The following is a 12,659-nucleotide window of genomic DNA, read 5'->3' as shown; positions in this document are numbered from 1 at the left end:
GGGTTGTGAGGATAAAGACATTGAAGCTTGTGAGGTGCTCAGATACTACGTTGATAGGAGTCATGGAAGTACCATAAAGATTTATCAAACATCAGCTGTGTGTGTAGAAAGGCAAAACAAGGCAGCAGGGTGTGGGAAAGAAAGCGTTTTACAGGGCTTCTTAGTCTGCAGCATGTAAGAAGGAAATTAGCTTGCTCTAAAACTTTGCAGTGATATTTGCAACTGACTTAATAAAGGAATCTGGTAAAATTCAACAAGATAATGTGATTGGCTTCCTGACATCTATACTGTACAGAACAGGGAGATCCAGAAGTGAAGGGGATCTATGTCACTTTTGATTCAGAGAGTCAAAGCAGAGAGCTAACCCACTAGTACAGATATTGCAAAGCAAGCTATGGCCACAACAAGGCATACAGTGTAAATAACATCAGTGCAATATGCACAGGCTCCAGCTTGAGAGAGAAAACTCGAGGGAAGAAAAATGAAAGAATAATTAACACACAAAGAAATTATAATAAAACCTCTGCCTTGGGCATAAGTCTTCCCTGTACTGGGGTGTGTGTGGGGGGGGGAATCAGCGATGTTACTCTCTGGAACCCTGCAGGAGACATAGCAAAATCTTGCACTGTCTACAGGTACAGAGCCACTGTAGAAAATGATATGAAGAAAAGACGAGTATTCTATCCTATTAACCCTGCTTTGCCTTCTGGTCGTTCATTATGACCAAACGAATGCTGCTCCATTACAGAAGCCATAGTCAATCATTAATTATCCACAACAGCGATCATAGCAACTTACTGAAATGCAGGAGATAGTAAACAGTGGCTTGTTGCCTTTTGACACTTACCAGGAAGTCCATTCACCTGGAAGCTCAAGAGATCTGTTATATAGTTACAATAACAACAAAATTCACCTTTAGAAATAAAGGACAAGATTTTTGTTTTAAAGTGACTAGTGATTTTGGGTGTTTCAATCTCTGGGCGCCCAATCTGAGACACTTTAAATGGGCCTCAATTTCTGAGCAGTAACCCTCTGGAAATCAGGCCACTTTAAATGCGTCCTTTGCTGGACATTCAATATTGCAAGTCAGTTTTTGAAAATCTTGGCAGAAGATTCCCACTTCAGGGGCCCTCGGGTGGCTCCTTCCCAAAACCTTTTATGGAATTCCTCTTGACATGCCTCTGTATCAAGGTCTGTGGAGAATTTCTCTATCACTGGAGGTTTTACATCAAAATGGAATGATTTAAAGAAGATATGGTCTAATTCAACCACAAGTCATTTGGCTGGATGCAGGAATCACTGGGTGAAATTCTATGGCAGCAGTTTCCAAACTGTGGGTTGAGACACAGAATGGGGTCGCACCATCAGCAGATGGGTTTGCACCAATCCGTAGTGTGCTAAGGACACTATTTTGCTCTGCAAAGCGTGAGCTCGCACGCACGGTGCAGGAAAGGTCACATCACATGGGGGACGCCATATTGCTCTACAAAATGGCATCCTCTGCACAGTGTGACCTCACATGTACAGTGCGTTCAAGGTCACGCTGTGTGGAGGACTCCATATTGCTCTACAAAATGGCATCTCCCAGGCTGCCTGGGGTCCCAGACAGAAATAGTTCATTAAAATAGGGTCATGCTGACAAAAAGTTTGGGAACTGCTGTTATATGACCTATGTTGTGAAGGAGGTTGGATTAGATGATCAAAATGATCCCGTCTTGCCTTGAAAAATCTGAGTCTACAAACCTCACTGAGCTTGTCATTCCCAGTTCCTCATTTTATCTAGCATCAGCCTCCTCTCAGTTCCCTCTTCCAGCCCCACTAGCACAAGTGCAAGAGCCTCTTTGTTTGCCACCTTGTCCTGCCACCTTGAACTCCTCCTGTCTCTCTTCAATTCATCAGCTGCCTGTTTGAAGAGACAGGGGTTAGAGCACTGTGCCTACGTACAGCTTTTGGATTCTGTCTGATTTTACAAAAAAGAAAAGGAGGACTTGTGGCACCTTAGAGACTAACCAATTTATCTGAGCATAAGCTTTCGTGAGCTACAGCTCACTTCATTGAATGCATCCGATGAAGTCAGCTGTAGCTCACGAAAGCTTATGCTCAAATAAATTGGTTAGTCTCTAAGGTGCCACAAGTCCTCCTGTTCTTTTTGCGAATACAGACTAACATGACTGCTACTCTGAAACCTGTCTGATTTTAGGGACTCTATCTCTCTGTCAGACTGGCAACTCCATTTTGATTGTAAGGCTGGTCTATGCTGTCTTTTTACCTCTGCCTGGGACCAACATCTCGAGTGGTGGCACATGGCTAACAACAGAGGGTCGTTAAATATTGATGATTGCCCTTTTTGAAGGGAGCACCCCAGGACAAAAAGAGATAACTGCCACATAAGTCAAACCACCAAATCGAATTCAAGTGGGGAAGTATGTAAGCAATGGATCACCTGGTGAGGGCTTTAATAATCAGATAAGGCTGAGTGGGTGTTACCTGACAAAGCGATGGTCTTTCACTGAATATTTTAGAGAGAGAGAAGGGACCAGAGAAACTCCATGATTTGGAGAGAAAGCCATGTGCAAGAGGAGAGAAGGGATCCAGGGCACCCCAGAGGACGCTCCAGAGGACTCTGAGCTAAACCCAGAGAGCGCTCAGGAATGCTCAGGAACCTGAAACTGGGAAATGTGTAGATAAGCCCTTACACGTAGACTATATGACCCTGCCTTCTTCACATGTACAAAAAAAGCAGTGAGCATCATTCTACCCCATCTGCCCTAGAAGCGGAAAGTGGTTTAATAGAAGCTAAGGGGGAATCCGGAGAGCCCTCAACCATTGTCAGCAACAGGCCCTTCCCCTAGTATGGGCTAACAACCCCATGCATTTAAAACACATGCACCCACAGACCACCATTACAGAGACAGACACACATTGTTTCTGGGATTCCATACCAGAGGAAGCAGCACCAGAGTGAAGAAGCAGATCTTCAAGGAGATGGCCATCTTCTCCTAATAGATATTTAGCCAATCTATAGCAACTTAGAGCTGTTCTTGTGGCTCAAGCACACACCATCTGCCGATCCCAGTGTCACGGTCTTCAAGACTCAGCTCAGGTCTCTGCAACGAAACAGTATGAGAATTATAATTATGAGAAATAAGAAGGAGAGTTGCAGGAAAGAGGAACAGGGGTTACAATACCTAGATTGTGAGCTGTGTAGGTGAAGGGCCAACATCTTGTTACTTATGTGTACAGCTCCTGATCCTTGATTGGGGGGTGGGGGAAATGGACATTATTGTGCTATCAATAATTTGGAACAAAGGCACTACTGAAACAATGTAAATGATAAAAGCTAAACACATCCAAAGAAAAGTAAAGTAAAGGGACTGAATGTAACAACTGGTACAAGGCCAGGGATTGAAGGGGCATGAACACTGAACTACCCAAGGATTGGACTGAGTCCCTTGATGGGTGTGCAGGGGAACTTTCACTTCTTGGGCTGAATCAAGGGGCTAGACCCTTAGCTGGTGATGGTTTCACTGGAGCTATGTCAATTGAGAACAGCTGGGAATCTAGCCCTAGTTCTCTGGAGATATACAGAAGATACAATTTCCCTGGGCCCTCAGTTTGGCATACCGGTCAGCAACATGACCAAAAAAAAGAGGAAGAAAAGGGAAAACCTAACAGAGGGATCAAAGGTAACACAGAAACGCTATACGTGAGGGGAGAAAAAAGTAAAGAGAATTCAAAAATGAATACCAGAATCGTACATGTTGTGGGGGAAAAACAATAGTTATTCTTACAAAAGAAAAAAGATGCAGAAAAAGTGAGGGCTAAGTCTAGTAAAAGGATAAATAAAAGGAAGACGGGGAGGGAAATGGGTTGCAAGAAACAAGATAAATAAATAAAGATAAATATGAAATAACTCTCCAATCGAGGGCTGTTCAATATTCCTTCCAATTTCAACCTTGACTGCAGCTTGCTGGCACGATATTAGCATTTGGGAAGCCGAGAGCCTTTCATTTTAAAAAAAAAAAAAACAACACCCTCTCCTTCTACATTAGTCATCTCAGTCCAGGCCTCAACTAAATAGAGGAGAAAATGATTCACAAAAACCTCTCCATACTCACCCTCCTCCCTTTCTTCCCTCGCTCGCCGCTCAGGTACTGAATTTAATTACTTCTCCACTGTCTTCCTGATGTTTTATCAAATAATGAGAGAGAGAGAGAGATAAGATCTCAGCCGAGGAGGACAGAAAAAGTCCATCCTGACATTTAGTGGTGAGGAGGTGGGAAATAAGAGTCACACCATTAAAAAGAGCCTGTGTACATGGGAGCCAGGCGGAGGCAACAGCTCAGACTAGCTTTCAGATTGTTAGCTGGTAACTGGCTCTCCTATTGGCAGCCTTGGCAAAGAAGCCCAGAGAGGGGTATGGAGACTGATCTCTACCTTCTTACTGCAAGACATGAGGGATATTGGGAGGAAAGTGTGGGAGAAGATTGAAGAGCTACTGCTGACTTACTGTCCTGCATGGCATTTAGTTACCATGGTAATGCATGCATTAGAAATATGCTAGTTACAGGATGGATGCTCTGTGTTAAAATAATGGCCCTCAGGACTCTATTATTGTAATTATTTTAAAGAGATGACGGACCAACACTGATAGAGGCTGGAATCCTCTATGTAGCTCCACAAAATGTTTCTCACAGAGAGTGGAAAATTTCCCTACAGCCCTATGTTAGGAGTGTTTGTTCTCTGTTCCCCTGCGTTCCTTGGCCCCTCTGTAGAGAAGGCCAACAAAGTGGCTAGGTTTTTGTGCAAGGGAGAAATGGAAACCTGCCTACTACAAACTGGATCGAGACTTCCAAATCTAGTCACCTAGGCATTAGACAAGGACAACTTTCAAGTTTCTCATGACCCAGGGCCCCGATTCCGCAACTGAATCCACATGGTTGGATGCTCGCACGTGTTAAATTCAATAAGAATTCATGGGATAGCCAGCGTCCATCCACGCAAAATTCCCCCTGGCTGATGTAGCGTTAAGAGCAATCTAGAGTCATGGGCTGCTTATGCCCCCATGCAACTCTAAACCATCCATTCACCCTGCTCTCCAGAGTTCCAAACCCATCAGCTTTACGCAGCACTTAAGAAAACAGAACAGCCCCCGGTGAACCTAAGACACCCCCATTACCTGGCTTTAAAAACAAAAACAAAAAAACAAAAAAAACCCAACATGATTTCTCAGAATTCCTTCAACCAGATTTTGAAACCAATCCTCTTGCCATGTCTCCAACCCCACCCCCACCCCACACGCCTAGCGCAGGGCTGAAATTTTTCGGGCAAAACTGTTTTTCCACTGAAAATGCAAACCCCGTGTTGACAGAAATACTCTGCAAATTGGTATAAAATTCATCCAGTTGTTTTGATGCAAAAAATCCATAATTTTTCCCCAGAACAATTGACATATTTCGTTTTGACTTTTTCAAGAATGACTTTTTTTTTACTTTGTTTTAATTCACAACGATTTTTTCCCCCAAAATTTTCTTCAGCTTTAATTATTTAGTTTTAAAGGTTAACGCTCTAAAGCAAAACGAAACATTTTGTTTCGGGTTAAACGAAATATTTTGTTCAGCGACCTGAAACAATGGGGGGTCTTTGATTTTTTTGTTACAGCCAGTGAGCCAAAAAAAAAAAATCTGTTATTTGCACATCTCTACACATGCCCATTTTCCAGCTTTATTTAATTGTCCGTTTTCCCCCCCGCCTTTGACTTTTATTGATTGATTTTTTAACACGCGGTAGGAGTCTACAACAAGGCAAGCAGAAAATCTGCACAGCAGTCACTCTTTGTAAAGGCCTCTGGTCTGAAACACCGATTAATGGCTAGAACTGATCTCTGCTCACTTTTCTTCCAAAGGGAACCCATGGTAGAAAGGAAAACAACATAGAAGCACATGCTTCAATTAATCTCCAGAAGACACTCAACTCAAACTTTTCCATAATGCACGCTCCATTTATAAGAGAAATGAATGTTTTCATTTCCCATCTTGGAAATATTTACTGAGCATCTCTATTTAAAAAATGAGAAACCAATATGATTCAAGGAGGGACATCTGGAAAACAATCATGCAGAAAAATGTAGGGATGACAGTGATACCATAACTATAATGACCAGGATCAGCATTTAGACTGGCACTCAGATATTACGGTGATGGGCAACCTCATCGATACACAGAAATCCATTTATCTACCTTAAGGTTTTCAAATGACACCCCTCAAGATAGTACCTAATGCACTCTTCATGTAAAATCCAGAGAAATAGTGAAGACCCTAGTGGATATTATGGAGTGTCTGGAACTTCTCCCTTTACAGGGTCAGAACTCTGCTTAGGGTAGGGTGTGGGGGTTTTGTTTTATTTAAATGATTTTATGAGCAGTAGAAAGGGTGTCAGTGTTGTGAGTGTCATTTATAGGGTGCAAAAAGAAAAGGAGTACTTGTGGCACCTTAGAGACTAACAAATTTATTTGAGCATAAGCTTTCATGAGCTACAGCTCACTTCACTGGATACATACAGTGGAAAATATAGTGGGGAGATTTATATACACAGAGAACATGAAACAATGGGTGTTACCATACACACTGTAACCAGAGTGATCACTTAAGATGAGCTAATACCAGCAGGGAGCAGGGGAGGGGGGGGAGAAAACCTTTTGTAGTGATAATCAAGGTGGGCCATTTCCAGCAGTTGACAAGAACGTCTGAAGAACAGTGGCGGGGGGGAGGGGGGGAGATAAACATGGGGAAATAGTTTTACCCATCCACTCCCAGTCTCTATTCAAGCCTAAGTTAATTGCATCCAGTTTGCAAATTAATTCCAATTCAGAAGTCTCTCCTTGGAGTCTGTTTTTGAAGTTTTTTTGTTGAAGAACTGTCACTTTTAGGTCTCTAATCGAGTGACCAGAGAGATTGAAGTGTTCTCTGACTGGTTTTTGAATGTTATAATTCTTGACGTCTGATTTGTGTCCATTTATTCTTTTACATAGAGACTGTCCAGTTTGACCAATGTACATGGCAGAGGGGCATTGCTGGCACATGATGACATATATCACATTGGTGGATGTGCAGGTCAACGAGCCTCTGATAGCGTGGCTGATGTTATTAGGCCCTGTGATGGTGTCCCCTGAATAGATATGTGGACACAGTTGGCAACGGGCTTTGTTGCAAGGATAGGTTCCTGGGTTAGTGGTTCTGTTGTGTGGTATGCCCTTCCAACCGTGTGATTCTGTGATTGGTATGACTGTGATTGGTATGTGGTTGCTGGTGAGTATTTGCTTCAGGTTGGGGGGCTGTCTGTAGGCAAGGACTGGCCTGTTTCCCAAGATTTGTGAGAGTGATGAGTCATCCTTCAGGATAGATTGTAGATCCTTGATGATGCGTTGGAGAGGTTTTAGTTGGGGGTTGAAGGTGATGGCTAGTGGCGTTCTGTTATTTTCTTTCTTGGGACTGTCCTGGAGTAGGTGACTTCTGGGTACTCTTCTGGCTCTATCAATCTGTTTCTTCACTTCAGCAGGTGGGTACTGTAGTTGTAAGAATGCTTGATAGAGATCTTGTAGGTGTTTGTCTCTGTCTGAGGGGTTGGAGCAAATGTGGTTGTATCGTAGAGCTTGGCTGTAGACAATGGATCGTGTTGTGTGACCTGGGTGAAAGCTGGAGGCATGTAGGTAGGAATAGCGGTCAGTAGGTTTCCGGTATAGGGTGGTGTTTATGTGACCATGACTTATTAGCACCATAGTGTCCAGGAAGTGGATCTCTTGTGTAGACTGGTCCAGGCTGAGGTTGGTGGTAAGATGGAAATTGTTGAAATCATGGTGGAATTCCTCAAGGGCTTCTTTTCCATGGGTCCAGATGATGAAGATGTCATCAATATAGCGCAAGTAGAGTAGGGGCGTTAGGGGATGAGAGCTGAGGAAGCGTTGTTCTAAGTCAGCCATAAAAATGTTGGCATACTGTGGGGCCATGCGGGTACCCATACAAGTGCCGCTGATTTGAAGGTATACATTGTTCCCAAATGTGAAATAGTTATGGGTGAGGACAAAGTCACAAAGTTCAGCCACCAGTTTTGCTGTGACATTATCGGGGATACTGTTCAGTGGAAAATACAGTGGGGAGATTTATATACATAGAGAACATGAAACAATGGGTGTTACCATACACACTGTAAGGAGAAAGAAAAAGAGTACTTGTGGCACATTAGAGACTAACAAATTTATATAGTCTCTAATGTGCCACAAGTACTCCTTTTTCTTTTTGCGAATACAGACTAACGCAGCTGCTACTCTGAAACCTGCCATTTACAGGGTATACAGGCCTTTGGATTGATACCAAAGCAATATTTGCCTTTCTTGGCAGGATCGGGACAAACAAGATCACAGAGAGAGAGAGAGAGAGCGCGCGAGAGAGAAAGGAGGATGGTCTTGTGGTTAAGACACTAAACAGTCTCAGGACATGTTGGTTCAAGTCTCAGTTTTGCTGTAAATTTCCTGTGTCATTTAATCGCTCTCTGCTTCAGTTCCCCATCTTTCTCCCACCACCTGTCTGTCCTGCCTCCTCTTGTAAACTCTTCAAGGCAGGGAATATTTCTTACTCTGTTCAAGTATGGTGTCAAGGCTGAATCCCCACTCTGTCACTCCGAGTGCAGAAGGTGGGGGACCACAAGGATTCTAAAAATTAATGCTTGCCACTCCACTTGTATTAAACTCCCAAGGTTACAGCTTTTCTCTGACCTTGCCTTGGTAAACGCTGCCACCACCCAAATGCAAAATAAAAAAACACTTGGACCCAGGAAAAGCACTTGGGAATTTCCTCCCTGTGGGGTACCCTCCACCCTTTCACCCCCCCTCCAGGGAAGAGCTGAGAAAGAAAACAAAGGAAATTAGCTGTTGCCACCAGCTCATCAAACAGCATATGCACAAACCTCTTAGGACACCAAAAATCAAATCCTGTTCTTAAAAAAGGTAAATTTTATTAAAAACAAAAAGAAAGAAAATACATCTGGAACTTAGGTTTTTGCTAGATTTTAAAAGAACAATTCCAAAAATCAAGCACCCAAAATAGCTTTCTTGGGGGTTCAGTATAAAGGTTACAAGCAAACAAAAGCATCTGGGGTTAGCACAGAGGACTCCACAAGCCAATAAGAAATAAAAGAAATAACCCTAATCACATCTTTTTAGACATTCCCTAATTTTACTTACATATCTGTAAGTAGGTTTGAAGTATGACTTGATCATCTATAATTATACCTGGTTTAAAGCTGCTTAAGCATTACTGCTCTGTGTCCCTGCAGCCCAGAGAACAACATACAAAGGGCAAGTTTCTTTCCCAATTTTAAAAAGTTCTACCTTCCCATTGGCTCTTTTGGTCAGGTGCCCACTCCTTTTCTTTTAACTGTGGGCTTGTTAACCCTTTGCTGGTAAAGCAAGCAAAGAACAGACACCATGAGGGACTGTACAGCTAACTGGTTGGCTGGGTGTTCAGAAAGGGGAGCTATCCCCACCTTCATTTATCACATATGGTACCTGGCCCAACTGGGCCCTAATCTCAGTTGGAGGGTCTAGTTTCAGCTGTAATACAAACAGATACTAAATAAAAGAATAGAGCTACAAATAGTATTAATAATACTGTAATGTTACAGATCAAAAGAGCACATCATGCTTCAAGGAAGCCGTAAGTCCTGGTGAAACAAATACCATATGAATGTCTGGGCACCTCAATCTCATTGATGAAGCAGAAGAAATTCATGGAAGAGCAACAACAACAACGGAGGGTGGAGTGACTAATTCACAAGGAGCAACTAAAAAAAAGCTTAGTTTGGCCAAATGATGACTAGAGGGGCTCATACGTGGTGATAGTTTACAAGTATCACCAGGTGTAAGAACTAAGCAGTGAGAGGAATTGTTTAGCTAAAGCACTGAGGTGAAGCTGCTAAAAGAAAAACAAGGTTGCACACCAGGAAAAAAAAATCCAAGTGAGGTCTATTGAGACTGGAATAGTTTCCTCCAAGATAACCTGTGAAAGCACCATTGCTTAAACCAGTGAAAAATACACTGGACAAAGCAATGGAGGGAATTCTAATCTACTTCCTGGAACAATCCTACTCTGACAGGACCATGAGTTAATGGGATTTTTCCCCATGTCCATGTACAGCAGACACAAATGGTTTTCTAGCTCTCATCCAAGTAACAAATGCAAACCCACCTACATGGCTCTCAGTTTATCTATGGCTGAGATGTGAACCAGTGGTTCCTCATTATTTAAGTATTTTAATCTGCTTTGTTATGGCTTATACTATAAAAGGTAGCCGGGACTGCGTGTAGCAGAGGTGGTGTTCCTAATTCATAGCACATGAAAATGTCGCTTGCAGCTTCGGGAATTCCCTTCAGACTCCCTCTCACACCTTCAATGCTACACTCGGTGCTTTCGTCAGGCGAGGGCTGCAGGAACTCACCTATGGTGAGAACATCTTTAAAAGACCAACCAAGTATGTGCAGCTTGGCTAAGCAACAACTAGAGAAGTCTACGGAAACCACCTATAAGCATAGGAAAAGGAAGAGAATTTGTTAGAGGTGGCTATAATGCAATACAAAAGTATTGAGGAATATAAGACTGGAAGGGGCCTCCTAGTACTATCGCAGGCAACCTTGTCATATAATTCCATTAATAAATGTATCAAGCTCCATCTTAAAACCATTTAGGTTGTTAACCTCCTCTCCTGCTACTGGACAGCTGTTCCAGAACCTTATTCTACTGATGGGTGGCATATGGAGCATTGGGGTATTTAGACTGAACATCAAGTAGGCCTTCTTGACAGCAAGATCAGCTGTACTGTACAAGAGTTGCCCAGTGGGAAAGTGGTAGGTGCCTAATTGCTTAGTAAACTAGACTGGACACTAGAAAATATAAAATAGGGGACAATCTTGTAAGGGCAGCAGGGAAGGACAACATAATAGTTTTTTTCCATCTCATCTTTATCAGCAGTTACTTGGTGGGGTTTGGAAGTTTGGGGCCAGATCCTCAGCTGGTTAGGATATAGATATTCAGGCCTCTCTGTAAAGGCCTATACTCTAAGAATTTAGGTGTATTCTTATCACTTAGCTAGTTATAGAGGTATAAAAGAAAGAATCAAAATCACTGTCTGCCGGCGTAAGCTCCTCTTACTGTGACAGTCTGAGGCCCTGATCTTAGGCTGAGATCTCCGGCTAAGCAACAGAGGCAGCCATAAGCTGGGAAGCGTATGGTCACATCCTCACATTCCAAACTAGTCACACTGAAATAAGGTGCTATTGGGCTGTTAGGAATACAATCCTGTCCTGATAATGCCTATCGCCTCCAGAGAAAGGGAAGTGCCTAGAAGATGTAAAAGGAAACTTAGTTTGATAGCATCCTGTCTGGCAAAAACTCACTTATCAATAGCTGGGATGTGAAATCCTCACTTCTGTATTGTTTTGTCATTATAGTTCCCACTTTGCTATTGTTTGTCTGTATAATCTCTGTCTGGTTCTGTGATTGTTTCTGTCTGCTGTATAATTAATTTTGCTGGGCGTAAACTAATTAAGGTGGTGGGATATAATTGGTTAAATAATCATGTTACAATATGTTAGGACTAGTTAGTTAAATTTCAGGAAAATGATTGGTTAAGGTATAGCTAAGCAGAACTCAAGTTTTACTATATAGTCTGAAGTCAATCAGGAAATGGGTTGGGTGTGGGGGGCGGGAAATGGGAACAGGGAATGGGGTTGGTGAAATTGGAATCATGTTTGATTAAGGGCAGGAATGGGAACAGGGACACAGGTGTAAGACTCTGTGGTGTCAGAGCTGGGAAGGGGGGCACTAAGGAAGGAAACTGGAATCATGCTTGCTGGAAGTTCACCCCAATAAACATTGAATTGTTTGCACCTTTGGACTTTGGGTATTGTTGCTCTTTGTTCATGCGAGAAGGACCAGGGAAGTAAGTGGATGAAGGAATATGCCCTCTAACATAAATCAGCCTACCTCTACTGAAGTAAATGGAGCTAGACTGATTTACTTTAGCGTTAGCCCTGAGCCTTTTTGTTTATTCACCTTTGTTTATTCCATCCCAAAATGGCAAAGCCCATGAATGAATTTTTCTGACTGCAATGTCTTTTGTTAGCTACAGAAGCACAGGGATGGAAGGGTTACTGCACAGGAGTTCTAGTCAAACAGCCATGGTTTCAGCAGGGTTTCCTACTGGAAAGAGTAGACAGTGCTATTAGTGTCAAAAGTCATTTATGACTGTTTTGGGAGCCTCAGAAAGGAATGGGATGGATTAGACAGTAAGGCACGGCAATTGTCAGAGCACATCTGGCTACTGGGATAAGCCCAGCCAACATGGCCACCAGTGGAACCAACATGTGGGTTCACTTCTTAGATTCTGCTGGACCATGTCACCAAAACATGTGTCAAAGCATCCATAGTTGACAAATGCAGCCATATTAGAAGAAGAGACTACATCTGCTGCTTTTAGAATTCAGGACCATGGCTACTTTGCGCTCCAAGTACAAGCAACTGAGGTGAGAAGCTCATACAATTTTGAAAGTCGTTTTGCCTGAAAATAATTGAAACCAGTCTGCACATATCACCATCTGTTGGGTTCT

General features: G+C 42.7%; 1 protein-coding gene across 7 annotated transcripts in view; it reads right to left on the bottom strand.

The window, feature by feature from the left end:
- ADCYAP1R1 (ADCYAP receptor type I) overlaps positions 1-12,659 on the bottom strand; it is a 188,761-nt gene that overhangs the window by 142,439 nt on the left and 33,663 nt on the right. For all 7 annotated transcript variants that reach the window (XM_073334759.2, XM_073334760.2, XM_073334763.2 and 4 more), the window contains exon 2: positions 2,943-3,107. In XM_073334759.2, the coding sequence (XP_073190860.1) occupies positions 2,943-2,993 (51 nt within the window). In that variant the 5' untranslated portion in view covers positions 2,994-3,107. The remainder of the gene's footprint in view (positions 1-2,942; positions 3,108-12,659) is intronic.

The sequence above is a fragment of the Lepidochelys kempii genome, chromosome 2, assembly GCF_965140285.1.
Source record: "Lepidochelys kempii isolate rLepKem1 chromosome 2, rLepKem1.hap1, whole genome shotgun sequence".
NCBI lineage: Eukaryota > Metazoa > Chordata > Testudines > Cheloniidae > Lepidochelys > Lepidochelys kempii.
Note: the sequence above shows the minus strand (reverse complement) of the source record. Positions and strands in the feature narration are given on the sequence as shown.